Source organism: Dama dama, chromosome 4 (genome assembly GCF_033118175.1).
Source record: "Dama dama isolate Ldn47 chromosome 4, ASM3311817v1, whole genome shotgun sequence".
Lineage (NCBI taxonomy): Eukaryota > Metazoa > Chordata > Mammalia > Artiodactyla > Cervidae > Dama > Dama dama.
The window spans coordinates 58,324,161-58,349,806 of record NC_083684.1 but is presented as its reverse complement, the minus strand read 5'-3'; the positions used below and the strand labels follow the sequence as shown (position 1 = coordinate 58,349,806).

At 49.2% G+C, this 25,646-nt stretch overlaps 1 protein-coding gene across 1 annotated transcript in view; it reads right to left on the bottom strand.

Annotated features, from left to right (window-relative positions):
- Positions 1 to 21,854, bottom strand: part of RELB (RELB proto-oncogene, NF-kB subunit) — a 28,182-nt gene extending 6,328 nt beyond the window's left edge. Inside the window, exons 1-7 of the mRNA XM_061140570.1 lie at positions 21,548 to 21,854; positions 20,500 to 20,547; positions 14,482 to 14,828; positions 5,265 to 5,422; positions 3,791 to 3,882; positions 3,481 to 3,612; positions 1,759 to 1,863 (exon numbers count right to left, since the gene is read on the bottom strand). Coding sequence (XP_060996553.1) covers positions 1,759 to 1,863; positions 3,481 to 3,612; positions 3,791 to 3,882; positions 5,265 to 5,422; positions 14,482 to 14,828; positions 20,500 to 20,547; positions 21,548 to 21,854 — 1,189 coding nt within the window. The remainder of the gene's footprint in view (positions 1 to 1,758; positions 1,864 to 3,480; positions 3,613 to 3,790; positions 3,883 to 5,264; positions 5,423 to 14,481; positions 14,829 to 20,499; positions 20,548 to 21,547) is intronic.
- Between the last annotated feature and the right edge of the window lie 3,792 nt (positions 21,855 to 25,646).

Genomic DNA, 25,646 nt, shown 5'->3' with positions numbered 1-25,646 from the left:
GTTCTTTACCACTAGTGCTACCTGGGAAGCCCATATATATGTATATATATTGAGGCTTTATATGTGTTGGACACACACAGATTACCTCTAAGACATACAACAGTTCTAGGAAGCCCATGATATTGAGGAGAAAGCAAAGGCACCAGGAGATTAAGCCACTTGTCCAAGGTCACATGGTCAAGAAGTGGTGCAGCCAAGATGGAAATCCAAGATGGGAGCTCTTCAGCACTAGCTCCTAGGACTTGGGGAAGTTACTGTTATTTCTGGGCCCAGTGTCATCACCCTAAAGAGGGAAAGTCTAGCACTCACCTTGTAGGACTTGTTAGGAGGATTAAATTAGTCATTCCAATAAAAGGGCTTAGAAGAGGACTTAACATAATAGGTTATCAATCCTTGTTAAGTATGACGGCTTTTATAAGCATTATGCAAAATATTAGCTCCAGGTCTGGAACTCAGAAAATCCTCAGTAAATGCTAACTCTTTGTGATGTAGCTCTTAGGGACTTGGGATCCCATCTCATCTTAATACCAGCTCATTTTAGGGGTTGAGGAAACAGGGTAGTGAAGTCACCTGGCCAAAAACAACGAGTGAGTCAATAATGGAATAGAACTCACATCTACCTTGAATCATTCACCCAGGGCAGGATCAGTTTTATGGCCCTAACCCCAATTCCCAGGCTCCTAAGAATCTCCTTGGCCTTCCTCAGATCTCAGCTCAAATATCACCTCCTCCAGGAAGCCTTCCCAGATGCCTGGGCTATGTCTGGTCTTCCTGTTGTTCAGTCTCAGTACTATGTCTTCTTCCCTATCAGCATTACGCATATTTATAATTTGTATTTCTTTCCCTACCTCTCACTGAACTGAGAGCCCTGTGAGGGCAGAGTCTGGACATGTCTCGGTCACTGCTATGTCCCAGCACTGCCTAGCACAGAGGCCAGCATAGAGGAGCCACCCAATAACCATTTACTTGTTCAAAAAAAAAAAAAAAAAACCCAGACTTTCCTGGTGGCACGATGGATAAGAATTCACCTGCCAATGCAGGGGGACATGAGTTCGATCCCTGATCTGGGAAGACCCCACATGCTGCAGAGCAGCTAAGCCTGTGCACCACAACTGCTGAGCTGGTGCCCTAGATCCCGCATGGCGCAACTACGGAGCCCGCGTGCTCCAACTACTGAAGTATGTGTGCACCTAGAGCCTGTCCTCTGCAACAAGAGAAGCCACCTCAATGAGAAGCCTGTGCATCGCAATGAAGAGTGGCCCCTGCTCGCCACAGCTAGAGTAAGCCCACACAAAGCTCGCCGCAGCTAGAGTAAGCCCAACACAAAGCAGCCAAAAATGAATAAATAGTAAAATTTTTAAAAACCCTGTTTGAGAAAGGGGTTTTGACATTTGAATGGACATGACTCAAGTGGAAACCTCCTCCATTTTTCTCCATCTGGAGCTCCGACCCAACTGGCATAAAGCATGCGTTTATACAACTCCACGATTTTAATACCAGAGTAGTTCCCCAAAGTTCCTGATGCCAAGGTCTTCCCAGCACTCAATGCTGGCCGGTATAAACAGGCTTCATTCTCTGTTCATGAATGAGTGAGTGGGTGTGTGGTTGGGTGACTCAGTGAGAGAGTGAATCAATGGGCAATATCTGAAACCAGAGCTCTGGACCCTTCTTCTAGGCTCCCCTGGTTTACCAGCTACCCCTCACCGTCTCCCTCTCTGCAAGCGTCAGACCCCACTCTGCCCGCTCGCTGCCCCTCACCTTTCTGCACCTTGTCACAGAGGAGGTAGAGCTCCTCGCCACCCGTGCACGGCCCACTCTCCTTGTTGATTCTGCAAATCCGCAGCTCCGACGTGTTTGTAGACTCTGGGAAAGAGGAGAGGAAGACACACAAAGGGAAAAAAAAAAGAATTCAGTCATTAAATCCTTACCAGGAACCCCATGGGTGCCCACTTGGGGTTGGAGAGGTGGGAAATGGACAAGCCAGGGTGTCTGATATTTTTGGAACCTGTGGTGCAGGTGGAAAAAGAAGATGCCCGGCGTGGAGGGGTTAATGGAAATCCATGAGTCCTCCGCGCTGAGGTCTAGTGAGCTCCCATCTCTGTCATGGGGATTGGATAGGTCAAAGCCCACTGGTAGCTAAGTGGTGACCATGTGCCCTAGACCTGGCCAATCAAAGCATCACCTCCTCCTGGCCACAGATGATTGGTCAGAGAGGAGGATGTGAGCAAAAATATTGGGTAAGAGGACTGCCCTGGTGGTACAGGGGATAAGAATCTGCCTGCTGATGCAGCGGACACAGGTTTGATTCCTAGTATGGGAAGATTCCACATGTCACAGAGCAACTAAGAGCTCTAGAGCCTTTGAGCCGCTACTACTAAGCTCACTTGCCACACCTACTGAAGCCCAAGTGCCTAGAGCCTACACACCTCAATAAAGAGTAGCCCCCACTCACCGCAATTAGAGAAAGACTGCATGCAGGAAAAAAAAAAAAAAAAGAAATTGGGTAAAAGAATCTCTTTTCAGGAGCCGGAGAAAAGTTCCAGGCTGGTAGGACATAAGACTAGAGCTTTGTACAGTTATTTTGCCCCCGCCTGGGAGGGCCCTGCTAAGAGTGACTCTAACATGAAGGAAGCATGACTGAGAGATGGAAAGAAATAGATCCCTAATGACATCACTGAGAGCCTGGATAAAGCCAAACCTGAAACATTATATTACCTCTGGATATTTTTAGTTAATGGAACTAACATTCTTTTTTTTTTTTTTTTTCCTTATGTGAGTTGGGATTCTATCTCTTGCATCCATAAAAGCCCAGATTGAATTAATATTCCCTGCCCATTTTGATGCTTGTGGCAGTCACTGTAAGTGGGCTAAAATCTAACAGCCATTCCTAATATCCTCTTCTATGCCTGTACCCCTCTATAGAGGATGAAAAATCTAAATACATGCTTTCTCAGACTGCTTTGCAACTAAAGGTGGCCATGAAGCCAAGTTCTGGCCAATGAGACATAAGCAGATGCCTATCAGGGTGATTCTGAGAAATGTATCATTTTCTGTAAAAGAGAGAGATTATTACTTATGCTGCCTCTTCCCAAGGATTGCATTTTATAGTTGTACCGATTGTGCTTTCTACAATACCAGAAGGCCCTGTTGCCATAGGCTACTTAGTAAATGCTGACCTCTAGAGGTGGGCAGTGTACAGCTTGCACACCATACAGGGTGACCCCACACACCATCCTGAACACAGATATGATGTCCGGAGCTGTGGCAGCCTGCTCATGACCATGAGGGTAAGGCCACGAGAATCACAGAGCTACTGAACCAGCACCCTGATATAGCTGAGCAGCTGAATCAATAGGAACAGACTTAATAACTGAGAAAAAAAAAAAAAAAAGAATTCCCTGATTGTTCACCCATTCTGTGTGGGGCTTTCCAGTACTTGCAACCAAAGACAATCCTAATGGAACAGCACCCTCAACTCACTCTTGTCGTAGACAGGCTCAGAGAGCACAGGGTCCATCCGGCGCATCTGTCCTTGCTGGTCCCTGTATGAGGCCTGGAAGCAAATCCTCACAACATTCATGTCCACCTCCTGATGGTTCTTCAGGGACCCAGCTGTGGGAGAGATACAGGAAGGCTGAGTGGGGGTGGTGGAGACCCTAGTAAGGGGGTGGGGGACAGGGAAGGGATGGGGCTGGGACAATGGTGGATACTGGAAAAGGCGAGGGGACGAGGTGGTGGAAGGGTGAGGAGTTTGGGAGGATGAGATGCTGAGCTAGGCACAGGGACTCACCGTTGTAAGGGTCGATGCCCAGCTGAATTTTCCGCTCAATGGCAGCCTCGATCTCCTTTTTCCTCACACACTGGATGCCCAGGTTGTTAAAGCTGAGTGGGGAAGGGGTGAAGGGAGGTACTCCTGAGAGGGCAGGTGTAGCCCTGACCCACAAGACAGCTCTGGCAGATGCTGCTGCGGGGCTCACACCCTCAAAGGCTGAAGCCCCCCCAGGCCCAGGGTTCCCAGCATTGGGATGGGATTGGGGCTCAAACCCCTAGGGGAATGGAGGATTCCTGAGAGAACTTGGGAACACACCTTATCTTTATCTCATGAAAGCACCAGTTGACCTCATTTATAAAAAGAAAACTGCCAATTAAACTCTAATGTGATATCAATGTTTTAAAACACTCTCCAAAACAGTAGAGATCAAAATGCTGGATAATACCCTCTGTAAGTGATGTTGAAGAGAATCAGGCACTCTCCCTCATTGCTGGAGGGACTGTAAATCACCTGAGTGGTCACGTACTAGAAGACAACACAGCAGTATTCATTCATTCCACCAAGATTTCCTGAGCACCTACTGTGTGCCAGGGACTGTGCTAGGCACAGGGAACAGGGGGATACAGCAGGGAACAAAAGAGAGAAAATCTCTGCTCTCACAGAACTTACATTTTCATTAAGTTTATAAATTGCTAAAAGTATAAATGCACAGATGTGGGGCCAACAATTTCATTTCTAGGAATTTATCCTAGAGAAGGGTATATATGAAACCATTCATTGAATAATAGTAACAGAGCAACAAGAGATTGAAATGCCCATTAATAAGGACACATTCAATCAATTGTTAACATCCATGCATTGGAATACTATGCAGCCAATAAAAAGGATAGGACAGTTCTAAATGTACTGATAGGAATTATCTCTCAGATGTACTAAAACAAAAAAACAAGGTGCAAATGTCTCTACCATTCATAAGGGAATGACAAATATATATATGTGTGTGTGTATATATATATATGTATATATATATAGGCATAGCATATCTTTAGTTGCCCCCAAGAAGGGGCACTAGTAACTAGGGGACCAAAGATGGAAAGAAATTTATTTTTCACTGCACACCCTTTCTGAACCTTTTACTTTTTTAAACTGAAAACATATAAATTATAAAGTGAAAGAAAGAATGGGCCTTGCAGTTAAGTCAGGTCTGTAGTCAAATCTCAGCTCTGCCATTGGCTATCTGGGCTCCTTCAGCTCTCTGAGCCTCGGTTTTCTTCTCTACAAAATGGGGATAAATACAACGCATGTGAATGTGCATGCAGCAGGGTTCCAGGCCTAAATGAGACCCTCCACTGTTCCCAGACCTTGGTTTCCCCATCTAGGCAATGCAGCGGGGAGAGTCTGGTTAAGCTGCCCCAGTCCTAAGGTTTCCTGGGGTGATCCTCGGCCTCTCAAAATCTCCATGACCAAGCGCAAGGAGTCAGGGGTCAGGTACCTGTGCCGAGGGCTGACGTGAGGCCGGAGCCGCACCCTGCAGACGCCATCTGTGCAGTCTTTCCCCACAAGGCTGTGGGGATGAACTCGGTGAGGCCAGTCCTTCCACACCAGGCAGGCGGTCACCTCCACCTCCCGCAGCCCTCCACAGTCCCGGAGCTGCAGGAAGACGGGTGCTCTTGGGGTCCCATCGCAGACACCTGCACCCATCCAAGCCTCCTCTGGTACCTCCTCTCCCCCTCAACAATGGAAGTGTGTCGGTTGAAGACCTCTTTTAGATCCCAAACCCAAAGCTTCCAACCTGGGGACCTCATAACACGAGAGCTGACCCACAGATGCACTTACTTTGGCCACTTAAAAAAAAAAATGGATGCACACAAGGTCTCCAAGTGTGGCCCACAGATAACATACTCATAGTGGGGAGACCTGGTAGACACCACCTTAACCAGGTGATCAAGGTCAGTATCACCAATACGGGGCCAACAGAGCACAGGCATCCTCTGTTGGGATGAATCACAAGCTGGAATCAAGATTGCCGGGAGAAATGTCAACAAGCTCAGACACACAGATGATACCACTCTAAGGTCAGAAAGTGAAGAGGAACTAAAGTGCCTCTTAATGAGGGTGAAAAGGAGAGTGAAAAAGCTGGTTTAAAACTCAACATTCCCAAAATTAAGATCATAGCACCCGGTTCTATCACATCATGGCAAATAGAAGGGGGGAAAGTTTTATTTTCTTAGACTCCAAAATCACTGCGGATGGTGACTGTAGCCTCGAAATTAAAAGATGCTTGCTCTTTGGGAGGAAAGCTATGATGAACCTAGACAGGTTGTATTAAAAAGCAAAGACATCACTTTGCCAACAAAGGTCCGTCTAGTTAAAGCTATGTTTCCAGTAGTCACGTATGGATGTGAGAGCTGGATCATAAAGAAGGCTTTCTTCTGTGACAGCCCCTCCAGAAGTGCAACCCCAGAATCTAGTTGTGAGGAAATGTCAAACAAGGTCTAACTGTAGGTCATCCATTCAGACATATCTGTGTCGTGAAAGACAATAAGATGAGTGAGGACTTCCCTAGTAGTCCAGTGGCTAAGACTCTGTGCTCCTAATACAGGGGGCTTGGGTTTGATCCCTGGTTGGGGAACTAAATCCCACACACCACAACTAAAACCCAGAGTAGTCAAAGAAAAAGATAGGTGTCATATTTGGGGTTAAAAAAGAACAAAAAATGTATTTTGATCTGCTGGTAGTTAAATAACGTATACATATGTCAAAATTCTTAGAGCTACACACTTAATATTTGATCAAATACAACTCAATTTCCAAAAACAATAGAGAGAGACTCAGAGACACAACCAAATGCAACATAAGACTCTAGATTGAGGAGGGAGAAATCATTATAAAACACATTTTGAGGGACTTCCCTGTGTTTAAGAATCCACCTGCCAATGGAGGGGACATGGGTTCTATCCCTGGCCCAGGAAGATCCTACATGCCTGGAGCAACTAAGCCCAGAGCAACTAAGCACCACAACTACTGAGCCAGTGCTCTAGAGTCAGTGAGCCACAGCTACTGAAGCCCTCCAGCCTAGAACCTGTGCTCCACTACAAAAGAAACTGCCAAATGGAGAAGCCTGAGCACCACAACGAAGAGAAGCCCCCACTCACCACAAATAGAGAAAGCCCATGCAGAACAAAGACCCGGCATGGCCAAAAATCAATCAACCAACAGATGTTAAAAAAAAAAAAAAAAAATGGGGGGAATGATTTGGAAATTTCAGCATGGACTGTATATTAGATGATATTATGGGATAATATTGATTTTTTTCTAGGGATAGTAATGAGCATCGTAGCCATCAGGAGTTTATTTTTAGAAGATGCCCCCTGAAGTATCTACAGGTGAAACAACAAGATATTTACAATTCATCTGCAAATGGGTCCGCAAAAAAAGCAATGTGCAAATCTGTGTGTGTGTGAACACTACGCATGTTTGCGTGCATGGAAAGAGGGTCAGATATAGCAAATTTAGGTAAAATTGAGGTCTACTGGTGACTACAGGTGAAGGGTACACAGGTGTTTGTTGTACTATTTTTTAAATTTTTCTGGAGATTGCAGTTGTTTTTATTCTAAATTCATCAAAATGTGTACATTAAATAAGTAGTTTTTTGTATGTCAGTTATACCTCAAAGAAAGAAACAAACAAGAAACCTAGAAAAAAGATTTAAAAGATTTTTTTTCAAAATAAAAAGTTGGGGCGGGGTAGGGGAGGGAAGGACTGAGAGTTTGGGATTAGTAGATGCAAACTATTATATGTAGGATGGATAAACAACAGGGTCCTACTGGATAGCACAGGGAATTATATTCATTATCCTGTGATAAACCATAATGAAAAGAATATATGTATAAATATATACATATGTATATATAACTAAATCACTGATGTACAGCAGAAATTAACAAGATATTGTAAATCAACTATAACTCAATAAAATAAAATTTTTTTAAAGTTGGTGAAGGGACTTCCCTGATGTTCAGTGGTTAAGGCTGTGCTTTCACTACAGAGGGCACAGGTTTGATCCCTGGTCAGGGAACTAAGGTCCCGACCAGTGTAGCACAGCAAAAAAAAAAAAAAAAGAAGAAGTTGGGGAAAATTTTGAGCCCACATTTAAAAGGTATGAGACATCATGTTATTCCAGATTTCCAGGTTCTCCTTTTAAAAAGGAAATTATGACAACTGGGGTTGGAATTCTACTCAGTGGCCACATGGGGCAGCAGACAGATACCAGCCCCTTGAGATGGGGCCCAGACCCACTTGGTTTTCCTGGGTCACTCGCAGGGCCCTGCTGGCATCAGAGAACCTCTAAAGTGTGATATGAACGTGAAAAGTGAAAGGTGCTCAGTCGTGTCTGACTCTTTGCGACCCCATGGACTATGGAATTCTCTAGGCCAGAATATTGGAGTGGGTAGCCTTTCCCTTCTCCAGAGGATCTTCCCAACCCAGGGATCGAACCCAGGTCTCCTGCATTGCAAGCAGATTCTTTACCAGCTGAGCCACCAGGGAAAGTGAACATGTAAAGCTGGTGCCTATAAAATACAATGAACAGGTGTGTCTCAGTGGGCGAGTACTGCCCTCTAGGGGGTGTTTGTGATACTGGTGACAATTTTGGTGATGGAGACAGCAGGCAGTACACACAGCCAGAGATGCTACCCAGCCTGCAATACCAGGACAGACCCATACAAATCCTGTAAGACTTCTGAATATCCCGCCAGCATTCACATTGGTGACAAGCCTGTTTGAAAAAGTCGGAAGCCAGAACCTCCTTCCATTTTACACATATAGCATTTTTCCCCCAGTGCCATAATGGTAAAGAATCTGCCTGCCAACGCAGGAGATCCCTGGGTCGGGTAACCTCCTGAAATAGGAAATGCAACCTGCTCCAGTATTCTTGCCTGGAAAATTCTGTGGACAGAGGAGACTGGTGGGCGACAGTCCATGGGGTCGAAAAGAGTCGGACACGACTGAGCGATTGAGCGCACATGCACACATTTTTTCCCCATAACTTTCAAATACACTGAAGTTTCAAAAACTGCAAGGACTATGTTAATTGAGAGAGGACTGGATTTTATTTAGACTGAGAATTATTCATCACTTTGGTGGCTTTTTCTTCCCTCGCTATGCAGCTTGTTGGATCTTAATTCCCTGTCCAGCGACTGAACTGGTGCCCCTGCAGTGGAAGCATGCAGTCTTAACCACTGGACCATCAAGGAAGTGAGTCACTACCTGTATGGGCTAAACTGCACGCTTCCAAAATTCATATATTGAAGCCCGAGCTCCAGGGAAACAGACCCTGTAAGTGCTGTGCTTAGTCGAGTCTGTTTTGTGACCCCATGGACTGTAGCCCTCCAGGCTCCTCTGTTCATGGGATTTTCCCCAGGCAAAAATATTGGAGTGGGTTGCCACTTTCTCCTCCAGGGGATCTTCCTGACCCAGGGATTGAACCCAAGTCTCTTGCATCTCCTGCATTGGCAGGTGGATTCTTTACCGCTAGTACCACCTGGAAAGCCTTATAGCCTTTAGAGAGGTGAGTAAATTAATCAGCTCTTAGAGTGGAGACTACCCTGATTTCTCAGACAATAAAGAATCTGCCTGCAATTCAGGAGACCTAAGTTGGATCCCTGGGTTGGGAAGATCCCCTGGAGGAGAGAATGGCTAGCCCACTCCAGTATTCTTGCCTGTAAACTCCCACAGAGGAGCCTTACGGGCTACAGTCCACAGGGTCGCAAAGACTCAGACACGACTGAGTGACTAACACTTTCACTTTCACTTAGGGTGGGGACTAATCCAATCTGCCTCTTGGCCTTCTGTTCTGAAGTGAAAGTTGCTCAGTTGTCTCCGACTCTTTGCAACCCTGTGGGCTGTAGCCCACCGGGCTCCTCTGTTCATGGAATTCTCTAGGCAAGAATACTGGAGTGGGTCGCCATTCTACAAGAAGAGGTAATCAACCCTGAATATTCATTGGAGGGACTGATGCTGAAGCTGAAACTCCACTACTTTGGCCACCTGATGGGAAGAATTGACTCATTGGAAAAGACTCTGATGCTGGGGAAGGTTGAAGGCAGGAGGAGAAAGTGATGACAGAAGATGAGATGGTTGGATGGCATCACTGACTCAATGGAGTTTGAGCAAACTCCAGGAGATGGTGAAGGACAAGGAAGCCTGGCATGCTGCAGTCCATGGGGTCACAAATAGTCAGACACAACTGAGTGACTGAACAAGAAGAGGTAATTTGGATGCACAAAGAGACACCAGTGTGGACAAAAAGGAGAGACCAAGTGAGGACAGAGAGAAGGCGGCCATCTGCAAGCCTAGGAGAGAGGCCTCAGAGGAAACCAACCCTGCTGATAGCTCAGTTTTGGCCTTCCTGCCTCCAGAATCATGAGACAATAAATTCCTGTGGTTCAAGGCAACCAGTCTGTGGGATTTCGTGAGGGCAGCTGGAGCTTAGTATAAACCACCTTAACCACAGGATCCGATTCAGCATCAGATATTAGGACAAACTGCCACTCCACGTGCCAGGATGTCGACTCTGAGAGGACCACAGCCTCACCACTGGGGTATTCCTGCCAAAATTAATAACCTGATCTAACCTGGAAACAGCCAATAAATCCAGAATGTGGGACATACTACAAAACACCTTCCCTTGTGGTCCAGTGGCTAAGACTCCGCACTTCCCAATGCAGGGGGCCCGGGTTCGATCCCTGGTCAGGGAACTAGATCCCACATGCTGCAACTAAGAGTCCACGTGCCATAACTAAAAAACTCCCTCATGAGGCAACTAAAGAGCCTGCACACCGCAGTGAATATCGAAGATTCCTCGGGCCACGACTAAGACGAAGCCTAGCCAAATAAGCAACAACAACAAAAAAACAACACCTTTTCTGTCCTCCATAAATGTCCCCGTCCCAAAACGCAAAGGCAGCCTGAGGAACAAGCCCAGGTCAAAGGACACCAAAGATGCCTATCTTTATTTCTTGAGAATTTTGGAGGCTGGAAGTCCAAGATCAAGGTGCCAGCACAGCTGGGTTCTGGTGAGGGCCTCTTTTGGGCGCAGGCTCTGTCACCGTGTCCTCAGATGGGGGAAGGGCTGAGGGCGTGCTCTGGGACCTCATTTTTAAGGGCACTGATCTCAAAGGCCTCACCTCCTACTACCATCACCTTCAGAGTTGTGTGTGCTCAGTCATGTCCAACTCTTTGGGACCCCATGGACTGTAGCCCGCCAGGCTCCTCTCTCCATGGGATTTTCTCAGGCAAGAATACTGGAGCGGGTTGCCATTTCCTACTCCAACTTTTGGAGTTAGGGTTTGAATGTATGAATTGAGAAGGTACACAAACATTTAGACCTGACAACTAATGGCAGGACTGGACTAGACCAGATATTAAACAAGTGGACCAAAGAAAAACAAGTGTAAAGGATATCTGGGGTCAGTGGGATCAATAAACTATGGACTTAACCTTAGATGATATCATTGCATGAATATTACATTTCTAGTACGTGATAACAGAGTTGTCATTATACAGGTTCTACCTTGCAGAAAAAAGTCGTGGCTTTTGAGAGATACAGGCAGAAACATTTTGAGTGAAGTATCATATCTCCAACTCACTTTCAAATTGCCCTCTATAAATGTCTATATAAAGAGAGAGGCAAGGGTGGGTGAGAGGGAGGCTGAAGAGGGAGGGGATATATATATAGTTATGACTGATTCACACTGTTGTACAGCAAAAACCAACATAACATTGTAAAGAATTATCCTCCAATTAAATAAATAAAGAGAGAGGAATTGAGGGAGAGGAGACGGAAACATCTCACACACGGAAGCCGGCACCAGGATGGGGATCAGAAAAGGCAACCCTGAGGTGGGCTGAGGCCTCACAGGTAAATAGGGGGTGACTGACTACGCCAAAGCCTTTGACTGTGTGGATCACAACAAACTGTGGAAAATTCTTAAAGAGATGGGAATACCAGACCACTTGACCTGCCTCCTGAGAAAACTGTATGCAGGTCAAGAAGCAACAGTTAGAACTGGACATGGAACAACAGACTAGTTCCAAATTGGGAAAGGAGTATGTCAAGGCTGTATATTGTCACCCTGCTTATTTAATTTATACACAGAGTACATCATGAGAACTGCTGGACTGGATGAAGCACAAGCTGGAATCAAGATTGCCGGGAGAAATATCAATAACCTCAGATATGCAGATGACACCACACTTATGGCAGAAAGTGAAGAACTAAAGAGCCTCTTGATGAAAGTGAAAGAGGAGAGTGAAAAAGTTGGCTTAAAACTCAACATTCAGAAAACTAAGATCATGGCATCTGGTCCCATCACTTCATGGCAAATAGATGGGGAAACAGTGGAAACAGTGAGAGACTATTTTTTGGGGCTCCAAAATCACTGCAGATGGTGACTGTAGCCATGAAATTAAAAGATGCCTGCTCCTTGGAAGAAAAGTTATGACCAACCTGGATAGCATACTAAAAAGCAGAAACATTACTTTGCCAGCAAAGGTCCATCTAGTCAAAGCTATGGTTTTTCTAGTAGTCATGTATGGATGTGAGAGTTGTACTATAAAGAAAGCTGAGCGCCGAAGAATTGATGCTTTTGAATTGTGGTGTTGGAGAAGAGTCTTGAGAGTCCCTCGGACAGCAAGGAGATCCAGGAAATCAATCCTGAATATTCATTGGAAGGACTGATGCTGAAGCTGAAACTCCAATACTTTGGCCACCTCATGTGAAGAACTGACTCATTTGAAAAGACCCTGATGCTGGGAAAGATTGAAGGCGGGAGGAGAAGGGGATGACAGAGGATGAGATGGTTGGATGGCATCACCAACTCAATGGACAAGAGTTTGAGTAAACTCCGTGAGTTGGTGACGGACAGGGAGGCCTGGCGTGCTGCAGTCCATGGGGTCGCAAAGAGTTGGACAGGACTGAGTGACTGAACTGAACTCAAGGCTGCAGGTGGAAAGCATTTCAGGCAGGAGGAACAGCAGAGGCGAAGGCGTGATGACTGGATGGTGGGGAGTGAGGGCTCCAGGTGGGAGTGGGCAGCCGAAGCCGGACCAGGAAAGGACTTAGAGGGACTTCCCTGGTGGTCCAGTGACTAAGACTTCATGCTCCCAATTCAGGAGGCCTTGGGTTCCATCCCTGGTCAAGGAAATAGATCCGACATGCCACAACTAAGATGGAAGATCCCATGTGCTGCAACTAAGACCCAGCACAGTTAAATAATTAAATAAATCTTTTTTAAAAAAGAAATAAGCAAAGGTCTTAAGAGGCCCCGGGGAGGCTCTTCCCCAGGAGGATCTTGGGCCTCCTCCTGAGGGCACTCGGGAGACCAAGGAGGATTCTAAGCAGGAGAGAGGAGCAGATGTGTAATTTACCAGCACCCCTCTGGCTGCCTCACCGAAGAGGGGAGGGAAATCTGCAGGGGACTGAGAGCTGGTCACCAGGCAGGAAGCTGGAGGTCAGGGAGCAGCTGGGCCTGGATCCGGGGTGAGTGGGATGGTGAGGACACAATTCAGGGTCCACGGACACTTGGGCAAAGATCCAGAAATACAAGAAGGCTCCGTATTGGAGAGGCATGAAGCACCAGGCCTCTCAGACATCACTGGGAGAGACAGTCATGGGTGCAACCCCCAAGGAGGGCAACTTGGCAACAGCTGTCAAGTTGCCTTTGATGGGCAATCCCACTTCCAGAAGTTTGGGGATTTTATTTTACTTTTTTTTTTGCCATGCCACACTGTTTGCAGAATCCTAGTTCCCCAACAAGGGATTGAACCTTGGGCCCTCAGGAATGAAAACAGAGTCCTAACCCCTGGACCACTAGAGAAGTCCCTATTATCAGGTTTTGTAGAGAAGGCACAGCGTGACTGAATAACCTGCCCGAGGCAGCAGAGCTAGCAGATGGTGGAAGCAGGATTCGAACTCAAACACTCTGATTCTTACCAAGAACCAAGAGGCTACACTGCCTTTACAGCAATAATAATTTTGATCAATACTGTCATATTGCCAGGAAGAAGGTCTTTCTTTGAAAACTCTTTAAATTTAATGCCAAGTAACAGTGGTATCCGGAGAAGGGAATGGCAACCCACTTCAGTATTCTTGCCTGGAGGATTCCATGGACAGAGGAGCCTGGCGGGTTACAGTCCATGGGGTTGCAGAGTTGGACATGACTGAGCACGACTAACACACACACACACACACACACACACACCCCAGTGGTATCATCCACCCCAAAAGTAGCAACAACAGTAATAATAACCACCATAGGGACTTCTCCCTTGGCGCAGTGGATAAGAATCTGGCTGCCAATGCAGGGGACAGGGGTTCAACCTCTGGTCTGCAAAGATCCCACATGCTGTGGAGCAACTGAGTCCAAGGGCCTAGAGCCCCTGCTCTGCAACAAGAGAGGCCACCTCAGTGAGAAGCCCGCACCACAACTAGAGAGTAGCCCCCGCTCGGCAACTAGGGAAAGCCCACGGCAAAGAAGACCCAGTGCAGCCAAAAATAAATAAATGAAATTTTTAAAACAATCATCATCATCATAAAAGTGCACGAATAAAGAAATACGCGCATGTGACTCCTGGGGGCAAGAGAATCGCGAGTCCCCACCCCACGCCCCGCCTCCCCCGACTCCTGGTGCCCATCTCCTTCTGCCTACCTCGATGGCGGGCAGCGTCTTGCTGGCTTCCGTGCTGCTCTCTCCGAGGATGCTGCCGGCCGAGCGGCCCTCGCACTCGTAGCGGAAGCGCATGCCGCGCTGCTTGGGCTGCTCGGTGATGACCAGGTGCGGCCGCGGCCCGGCGCCCGGGGCCGGGGGCACCAGCCGGCCCAGGGTGCAGCCCCAGGGCGGCGGTGTGGCCGGGGGAGGGGGCGCCGCGGGGCCCAGGGTGACGGTGCTCAGGGAGGCCGCCCCGCGAGATACCAGGCGCGGCAGCCCCTCACCCGGGCCGGGCTGCGCCCCCTCCAAGCCGAAGCCGTTCTCCTTGATGTACTCGTCGATGATCTCTGCGGGAGAAGCCAAAACTGGGGGTGACGCTGATTGTTAAAAGAAAACGCTTGTTTAATCCCCTGACTTTTGCCACCCTCTCCATTTCCTGTTCATTCATTTCTTCAAGACAGATTTCTTGTGGGCTTCACACACAGAGAGTAGGGGCTTCAGCTCTTAACACACAAAAAAGCCCCTGCCATCCTTCTTGCAAACAGACCCCCAGCATCCCCAGTTCTTAAGGCCCTGGGGGTCGGCCTGGTTTCTCCTTCTCCTGCACGCTCATGTCCACTCGCCTCCAAAACAGCTCCTGCACCCACGCCTCCATGACCTCTCACCTTGATCAAGGTAAGACCAAGTCACAGGCATCCCTGCCTCCATCTTGCCCCACTTAATAACAACAAGAATAACAGCCACTCTGCCGAAGCTTCGTATCAGAAAGGAGCATCACCATCCAATGATCAAGCTGGAAGGATGCCATGTTTGTCAGCGGCTCAGGATCCCACATCCACTAGGTCTAATCCATGAACTTCTCCTGCATGTGTGTGTGTGCGTGCTAAGTCGCTTTAGTCTCGTCTGACTCTTTGTGACCCTATGGACTGTAGCCTGCCAGGCTCCTCTGTCCATGGGATTTCCCAGGCAAGAATACTGGAGTGAATTGCCACTTTCTCCTCCAGGGGATCTTCCTGACCCAGGGATCAAACCCACGTCTCCTGCATCTCCTGCATTGGCAGAAGGATTCTTTACCACTAGCACCACCTGGAACTCTCTCTCCTGCCTCTCCCTCAAATATACATGTATAATCCCACCACTTCTCCCACCCCCGCTGCCTCCTCCCTGGGCTGCCCTCCATCCTTTTCCATCTGATCACTGCTCCTGGTCCCCACCTCCCCTCTATCCGCCACACACAGCCGGAGGGATCTGATATCAGACCCTGTCCCCATGTGCACAGAAACCTCCAGTGGCTCCCATCTCCTCAAGAGTCAGTCACCACCTTCCCCATATAAAGCTCTCCCCAGACTCCATTCATCTCAGGAAAACAAGACAACCCTTGGCCTTGGCCACAGAATCCTGGCTGTCCTGGGCCTCTGGCCTCCCATTGCCCCCTCTCACCACGTTCTGGTCTCTTTTCTGTTGCACCCACCAAGCCCGGCCCTCTTCAGGGTGTTGTACTGGTTCCTCCATCTGCCTGGTCCCCCTATTTGAACCATTCTGGTTCCTTCTCGTCCTTCCAGTCTCAGTTCACCTCTTCAGAAAGGCCCGATCTAATGTATTTTCCCCAGGCCCTTTCCTGTTTATCTCCTTCACAAGCCTTAGCCCAATCTAACATTGTTTTGTTCTTTATTCCTTTTCCTTCGGTCTCCGCCACTAGAGTATCAGCTCCAAGAGGGCAGAGGCTTCGCTTCAGGGCTGAATCCACAGCTCGTGCTCCATACAGTGCACTCAAGGAATAAACAATAGTCAGTAATAGTAACTAATATTAAAGGCAGCTGGCATATGCTGAATTTTCACAAGCGCTGCTAATTACCCTGGGAGCACATGACTGTTAAAATCCCCCAGCAGTCCCAGAAGTCACACCGTAACCTCCTCATCAACAAGGAAGGCCAAGATCCCCCTCAGTGAGCACCTGGGACTCTTTAGCCTCCCCCCTAGACCACCCTGTGATACTTACCCAGTTCATCTGTGGAAGGAAGAGAAAGAGAAAGGTAAGAAAGGTGAGGTCCAGAAAGTTCAAGACTTTCATGTTTTAAGATAGAACCCCCCCCCAACCCCCTCCCCTCCTGGAACCCTTCCCTCTTCCTCCATCCTAGGAAATCCTGGGATGTTAAGCCCCAACCCCCATCTCTCGCTCCTGGCCTACTTTCCCTTCAGCTCCCAATGTTGGGGTCCTAGGGTTAGGCTACCCTCAAATGCCTCCCCTCAAAAAATTTAGACCAGGGATTATGAAGCATTGTTGAAAATCTGATGAAAAGTCAAGGGTTTTATCACCAGGGGAAAAAAAAGGGGACACCTAAGATTCTAAACAAAGGAAATCCTTAGAGGTTTGGTCGTTAGGACTCTGTGCTTTCACTACCAAGGGTCCAGGTTTGATCCCTGGCTGGGGAACTAAGATCCCACAAGCTCTACAGCTCAGCCAAAAAAAAAAAAAAAGATTCTAAACAAAATGTGAGGTTGTACCCCTCCCTAAAGCCCACCTGAGACCCCAAGATATCACTTGCTGGTGTCTGAAGCTCCAGGGAGGCTGATCCTCCACCCCAAGCAACCACCTGCTCTGCCTCCCATGCTGGTCCCCGAGCAGTGCCCACCCAGGATCCGGGATTCACCCCTTCTCCCTAAGGAGGGAATAACAGCAATGCTGGGGAAGCCCCTTATCACCTCCTCAGGAAAGCTCAGCCCTGGAAGGGACCATGGAGGATTGAAACCAACCTCCCACCATTCCACAGACGTAAAACAACGGGAGCCCCGAGGGAGCAAGCAAGCCTGGAGGGTCACACAGCCAGGGAGGGCAGGCGGGGTCCAGGTGCCCCATCCACAGTTGCCTGTGCTGGCGACTGGCGGCTGGATTATCGCCGAGCTGCTCAGCTGCCAGATCTGTCCTCCTCCTCCACTCTCCGGGAGTGGCTCCCGGCAGCCAGACCTTTGCTCCTTGGAAAGCAAGCAGTCTTCCTACACTTCTTATCTCATGTGATCTGTGAAGTCAGCAGGGTGAGGAAGACACCCCCACTTGATAGATGGGGACACTAAGGCTGGGAGAGAGGAGGGGACATGCTGTTGGTCAGTGGCAGGGCCAACGTCAAGTCACTTCAACTTGGAAACACCTTCTCAGGCATCTGTGCTGGATGACCCGGGGCTCCAAAGATGACTCAGCCTGTGTCCGAGGCCTCAAGGAGCTCCCAGGCTGCAAGGGGAAACTGAGGCCTGGGCAACTTTGACTGAAGTTCTGGACTGCTTCAGTTCAAATCCTGGCTCTACTCCTTGCTATGTGCTAATGTGGCCTTGAGCCCATTACTTTTTTTTTTTTTAGTTTAGAATTTGGGATGTTTTAGTTGTGGCATGTGAACTCTTAGTTGTGGCATGTAGGATCTAGTTCCCTGACCAGGGGTGGAACCCGGAACCCCTGCATTGGGAGTGCAGAGTCTTAGCCACTGGACCACCAGTGAAGTGAAAGTCACTCAGTCGTGTCTGACTCTTTGTGACCCCATGGACTATACAGTCCATGGAATTCTCTAGGCCAGAATACTGGAGTGGGTAGCCTTTTCCTTCTCCAGGGGAAGTCCCTTAACCTCTTTTTGTGCCTTGGTTTCTTCATTTATAAAGTGGACATAATAATAATGCCCCTCTTGTGGGGCTGTTGTGAAAATTAAATGAGCTGATATACAGGGAGCACTTAGAACTGCCATAATAGTAGGTGATACATAAATGCTGGCTATTGTTGGGTAAGGAGTCAGAGACATTATTTTATGAATTTGGGAAAATTGCTTCTAGCAGCAGAAGTTTGTCTGCCTGTAAAATGGGGAGGTTGGAAGACATCATATCAGAGTATCAGGTGTGGAGTCACACAGATGTCAGTTTGAATCCCAGCTGTTACTTGCTGGCTGTGTTGCCTTGGGCAAGTCGCCTAACTTCTCTGAGCGTTCTTCTCTATAAAATGAGCTGATATATCTCAGGCATTAGCATGAGGATTTAGAAGCACACTGGGAAATTGCTTAGTATAGGGTCTGAACACTTCAGGCCCTTCATAAAGCTTAGTTATTAGTTTTTTAAAATTATTATTATCTAAAATAGTCTTTCAGTCAGGGTCTTATTCAGGGTCTGCTCAGCCTACCCCCCCCCCCACCTCCTACACAAACTTGCCACCATTCAGGGGCAGTCACTTGAGCATACCTGAGCAACTGTCTTTCTTACCACTTGCCTCGGGGCCTTTGCACAGGTTAGTCTCTGCCAGAATGCCCTTCCTTCAGTTCTTTGTATGCCTCCTTCTCCACTTGCAGGTCCCCATTCCAATGTCACCTCCTAGATAGGTCTTCCCTGACTACTTTATCCAAGGTAACCCCCAGAACCCCCACTCCAGTCACTCATAGTTAGGTGCCTTGGTTTTATCATTTTCATGACACTCATTAGGATTTGACATGACCTTATATTACAGTGACTCACATCAGTCTCCTGTAGACTGTGAGCACCAGAGAGGAGGAAACACGTCTGCCCCTCCCCACTATACCCAGGGCCCAGTATGTATCTGGTTCATCAAAACGAGGGAAAATTTCCCTCCATCTCAGTTCTCCCATCCCCACCTTGCTATTTAGGTGTCACTGATCCCAAGATTTGTTTATTGCCTTTATCACATTTTACAATCCTACAGTTAATTCATTGTGTACCTACCTGCCTCCACGTCTAGGTAGGGAACCCTGTGAGGGCATAGCCAGGGTTGTCTGAGTTATTGCTGAGTCCTCAGCACTGCCCAGCACAGGGCCAGGTAAGGAATAGGCACTCAATAAATATTTATTGAATGGATTATGGCAAAAATTACTCTTAATTGAAACCAAAGATCTAGGTCTTGGGTCAGAAAAATCTCAGCCTTGTTCCTGCCCAGACGCAGTGCTTGGCAGGACCTGTTTCCAGTGCAGCTCCCACCTTTCAGAATCTCCCACTCAGAGATCTGTTAGAGAACCCACAGGCCCTCCTCCACAGCCATGCCAGCACTTCTGGGGTCCATCCCAAGATTCTACCTCCAGAGAGAGGTTCAGACCCAGCCCTCGGGGGCCTCTGAGTTTTCACGGCGGCAGAATTCAATCCCTGACCTGCAAATTCCAGCACATTTATGATAAAGGATGTCATCCTTTGGCCATGGTTCTGTATTTCCTTGGTCAGTGTTGTATATGGTGTGTGTGTGTGTGTGTGTGTGTGTGTGTGTGTTTTTTGCTGTATGACACGTGGGATCTTAATTGCTCAACCAGGGATCAAACCCATGCCCCCTGCAGTGGAACCGTGGAGTCTCAACCACTGTACCACCAGGGAAGTCCCATGAATTTTGGATGGCACTGAATGAAGGGCATTATAGACTAGTGGTTCTCAGCATCTCTTGAGAACTTGCTAAAAATGCACATTTCCAGAGCTCATCCTGGACCCACTGAATCAGAAATTCTGGAGGTGGAGCCCAAAGATTTGTTTTTAACAGCTCTCTGGGTGATCCTTAAATGTGTGCCAGATATTGCTTTGATACTGTCATTGTTTTAATACTGAACTGTTTAGCTGTATCAACTCATTGACTCATCTTGGTCCCTCTAAAAGGGAGGCATTGATATTATGCCCATTCTTCAGATGAGAAAAACTGAGGCCCAGAGAGGGGAAATGACTTGCAGACATTCACACAGTGAAGGGGTGGTGGCACCAGTATATAATTATTGCCCTCTGCACTATGATAGTGAATCTCTAAAGAGGACTCCTCTTAGAAAGAGAGTAAGTGGTTAGTTATACTTGCCCAGCTCCTTATCACCTGGGAGGTAGGGGCATCTGGGGACCCCCATCTCAACGGGTAGGGAGGGACACAGGCTGAGGAAAGCTGAGGTGGACCTCCGCAATCCCCCGCGCCCCCCGCCCCCCCCATAGAGGCATGCACAAGGCCACCTCCATAGGATTCCCTCTGCCCGTCCTGAGCGTGCAGACAGGCAGCAACTGTGGAGGGCTGCTCACCCGTGGTCCTGGAAACGGTGAGAGAGAGCGAGGAGAGGTCAGCGGACCCTGCAGGGAAGGAGGCATGTTTCAGGAGGTGATGAAGATGCGGCGGGAAAACCAGAGAATCTTCCAAGCCTCACCCCGTTCCTCTCCTGGCACCGCCTCTTTGGGTCAGGCCTCTCACCCTTAGCTTGCCTGGTCTGGCCTTACTTACTTCCTTAACTCGTGGACAGGTTCTCTACTTTCTCTCTGTCACCCCACCCTTCGTCACACTCAGACCCTGCTCCTTCTCTCCGTTAAGAAGGCTGAGAAGGGCCTGAAGGAGCCCTTATCAACCTCAGTTAAAAAAGCCCCCACGCCCTCCCTTATTTCAGGGTCAGATCCTACCCTTCACTTTTCCAGTGTCAAGCCAGTCCTCTCCTCCCTCTCAGACCCTGCCACTTCTCTCCAGAGACAAGCCCCACCTCCTCTTTCTTCTCTAAGACCCCGCCCTCTTTTTTTCAGAACAGGCCCTACCCCTTCTCTCTCCGCCAGAGTCAGGCCCCGCCCCTTCTCCCTATCCGAGTCTGTCCCCGCCCCCTTATCACCGTAAGCCCCGCCTTTTACTCTGAGTAGGCGAGAGCTTGCTTCCTTCTTTGCGTTAGGCCCCGCCCCCTTATTGCACTAATCTTAGACCCCGCCCCCTTCTGGGAGCCAGGCCCCTCCTTTTTCTCCCTGTCTGCGTCTGGCCACGCCCAATCCCTCAGGAACGGCTTCCGCTCCTCCTTCTCCGAGTCAGGCCCCGCCCCCCCTCTGTCGTCGGGTCCCGCCCCCTTCTTTGCCTCAGGGTCAGGCCCCGCCCCCTTCTCACTCTGTAGTGGGACGCCTCTCTCTTACCTTGGACCGGACCCGGTCACCATCCTCTGCCTCCTTCCTTCCCTTTGATATAGTGTCCCCAGAGCCCTCACACTCTCCCCGCAAAACCCCTGGACTCCTGTAGGAACTCCCAGACTACTCCGGGACCCCCAGAACTCCCGCGTCTCCAGTCCCGCCCCAGACTCCTCTCCTGATCCCTGACCCCGCTTACCCAAGGGCCCGAGCTCCGGCGCAGCGGACGATCTGGCGACGCGGCGACTCGGCATGGCCCAACCAGTGGGGACTGACGGCCCGGAGGCCAGCCCAGACCAAAACACACACACGCGGGCGGGCAGAGCGGCCAGGTGGCACGGTCTGGCGGACGATCGCGGGTCGGGAGAGCGGCGCAGGGGCTGGGGCCTCAAGCCGGGCTGGACGCGCGGCGCCCGGGGCAGCGGGGGGCGCCGGGCCGGGCCGGGCGGGCTGCGGGCGGGGGCGGGGTGGCGGAATTCCCCGGCGCCGCCGGCCTGCGCGTTCATTGGCCCGCACCCCGTCGTTACGTCACGCCAGGGGAACGGGAAAACCCCCACGCGTCACGTGGCTTCGGGGGCGGGGCCGGCCGGGAAGAGGAGGCTGGGCGCACCGGAGGGGCCAGACCAGCGACGATGCCCATTACCCAGGCCGAGACCACTGAGTCCGCTTGTAGCCACTACCTAACCTACTCATGTAGCAAATTAGGAAACTGAGACCTGCCTCCCCAAGTCTGCCAAACGGCCTTGACCTGTTTCTGTGGCTGGAAGGGAAGCTTCGGGATCAGGAGGTTACCAGGGCTCTATAGCTGCCCTGATGATAATCTTTTCGAAACTTCCATGGTCTCTCTACACCTCAGTTCCTTCAACTGAGTCAATCGTTGAAGATACTTAAACATTTAAAGCTAGGGTGTCAACTCTAGGATTTGTCTGTTTTCTTCCTTGCTGTATCCCCAGCACCTAGAACAGCACCTGAAAAACAGTAGGTGCCCAATAAATGTTTACTGAATGAATGGATGGATGTTTCATTCCTCCCCACAGCTCCCTTAGGTTTTCTAACAGCCCACAACACTTTCAGCTCAAAGGCTCAATAACTGTCTGGGAACGATAACAGCACAGACCCTAGGGTTCATGAGTTGAGTGCCTGATCCCTGGGCTTACCTGGGGGCCTCACCAATGCCTCACACCTTGCACCAGCATCAGAGAAAGGTGATATAATTGGGGCTAATGCAGAGAAGAGGAGATTGAAGCTCAAAGAGGGGCAGCCAGTTGGTTAGATCATATGTCTTAAGCCTATTTATTAGGTCACAGCTTGGACACCAAGCACCCTCAGGTCAGAGCCCAGGTTTGACATCCTGTGTCTGCTTGTAAAAATTTTGAGTGTTCCACCTCTCCTCTTCATGGCCCACATGGACTCACTGATTCAGTCGACATACACTTATTGAGCACCTGCTGTGTGCCAGAGCCTGCACTGGGTACCAGGGCACCCAAGCCAGCCCTGGAACTGCTCATGGGAGGCAGGAGAGTCCACTGTAGTTCTCAATGTGTGGCCTTAAGCCTTCTGGTGATATGAAGTCAGCTTAAGTTGGAGTACTGCTATAAATCCAAATAGGGAGCAGACATTTTCTGCAATGGGCTGGATAGCAAATTTGTTCTGCTTTAGGCTGAGGTTCAGGTGTCTCAAAACTCCACTCTGCCATAGCACAAAAGCCGCCGAAGACCATACAGAAACAATGAATATGACTATGCTCCAATAAAATATTATATTATAGCCACTACAATTTGAATTTGAACTTTCATGTGAAACAACGTATTATGGAGATTTTTCTCCAACCACATAAAACATGTCAGAATTACAGAAAAATTGGAAAATGCTATTTTGGGCCTGCAGGCTGTAGTCTGCATATGACAAGGGCATTGCTAGAAAGGCTGTGATTTGAAGGTTCAGAATCAGGCTGCCCAAGTTCCAATCCTAGGTCTCCCACTTCCTAGGAGATCTTAGGAAACTGACTTCATCTCCCTGAGCCTTGGTTCCCCCTTCTGTAAAATGGGTCTAATAATATGATGGTTTTGAGAATTAAATACTAACAATAGTTGACACTTGTATAGAGCTCTTCCATGTGCTAGGCGCTGTTCTAGCACTTTGGACAAATTAACTTCTCTGAGTTTTCAGTTTTCTCATCTCTTGTGAACTATGATTAACAAGAGTTATGGCACACAGGGTAATAGTACCAGGCACTCTTCCAAAAGCTGGGGACACAGCAAGCAACACAATAGTTTTAAAAAGCCCCTGCCACCATGGCACTGAAATCCAAGCCGGGGGAGAGACAGCTGGAAAAGAGGTAAGCAAATACATGTCTGATGGGGATGGCGGTATTACAGAAGATTAAAGCAGGATACAAGGATTGAGTATGAGGATAACATTTGGGTTTGGAAGTTCAGGAAGGGTCTGAGATGACATCTGATCAGATACCTGAAATGGTGAAGGATCCATGTGGATGTCTAGGTGAGTGTTCAAGGCACAAGGAACGGCAAATGCAAAGGCCCTGAGGTGGGAACACGCATGGCATGTTCAGAGAATAGCAAGGACGTGAGGGATTGCTGGGGAAGCAGTGGAGATGAGGCAAGAGCCATGGTCTGTAAGGTGATGGAGCCATTGGGTACTGAAATTTAATGAAGAGAACCACATACAGCACTTAGACTAGAACTTGCCTCATGATAAGTGTTGAATAGTGGCTCCTATATGTAGGTCCACCTGCTTCCATTCTGCCCCATGAAATGTCAGGGTTCACGCTTTGTTGGGTTAATGACTGAAAGGACACGTCGGAAATCCTCAGCTCGGGGCTCTGAGCCCCATGAGGGCAGGCCTGGGGTTGTCTTGACCCCTGTTGTGTGCACAGAACTCCCCCCAGCTCAGAGCAGTGCCCAGGGGAAGGGCTCAGGGAACATTTGTTGACCAACTGTATGTTAGTCTCTCCACTGGTGTCTTAAAACAGGTCCCATCTAGGTCTTTACTTCTGAATGTGTGCCGGTGAGTCAGGATAGGGCAAACATTCAGTGACTCCTCTGTGCCATGGACACAGCAATGGCCAAGGCTCTGAGACTGTCCTCACAGGGCTCAGTCCAGGTAGTGGACACTACCTGTCCCCAGGCAGTGATGACCCTTAGTGGGCAGGGCTGGGATGCGGGACCAGGGAGCTGGTGGTGGTGGTGGGGGGGGCTGTCTCAGAGGAGGTGATCAGGAAGGGCTTCCTGGAGGAGGAGCTGTGGAGCTACAACCTGGAGGATGCACAGGGTAAGATGAAGTGCCGTGTGCCTGGACGCATGTCTCAGGTAAAGGAAGAGTGCCAGAGGGTAAGAGGTCACAGCTAGTTACAGCAAGGCAGATGAGGCTGTTAAGGGTTAAGAAGCCCCCTCCCCACAAGTGTTCAGCACTGTTAGCAGCCTGGGCTCTTCTCCCAGGGGTACTGGGGAGTCATGGTAGGTTCTGAACGAATGAGCAGTGTCAGGTTTGTGCTTCACAAAGCTCTGGCTGTTCCGGACTTTCCTGGTGGTCCAGTGGTTAAGACTCCACGCTCCCACTGCAGGGAGCATGGGTTTGATCCCACACGCCATGCAGGGTAACAAAAAAAGAAACAAGAAAAGTTCTGGCTGCTGGATGAAGAGTGAACGGATGAGGGGAAGGGTAAGAGGCCAGGGAGGAGGCTGAGTGGGGACCCCAGGGTAATGAGGAGCCTGGACCAGGTGGCCTCAGTGGAAGCAGTGAGAACCCCAAGCCAATTGTGGGGTATACTGATGGGTCTTGCCAAAGGCTGTGGGATGAGGATGTGGGGCTTTCTCCTAGGGAAGTGGGCGTGGGGACTGACGCACAGCAGTGGAGGGAGTGGAGCAGCGGCCTGAGGGCTGGAACCTGCAGCGTGTGCACACGTGTCTGTGTACACAGGTGGGGCTCTGTACACACCTCCTGGATGCTTTGCCTGGCTCTGCGGGTACTGTGGCAGAGGTTCTCAGCCCCAGGGCTCCTCTCCTAGAAGTACTGATGAGAACACTCACGCAAATAAAAGGGAACCTGGGAACGTGGGGTGCCAGCTCCTGGGATGTGCAGGGACACCTGGGGGCCTCAGTCCCCTCATCTATAAAGTGGGTGAACCAGTACCCAGTCTGTCGGGAAGGCAGGCACACCACACAAGACTGGCTGGGTCCTGGGCACTGGCAGCCCTGAGGGTGCTGACGGCACCCCAACAGTTATGGATGCCACAGCCTGGCACCATTCTTAGCTGGGATTCACCCTCGGGGTCCCCC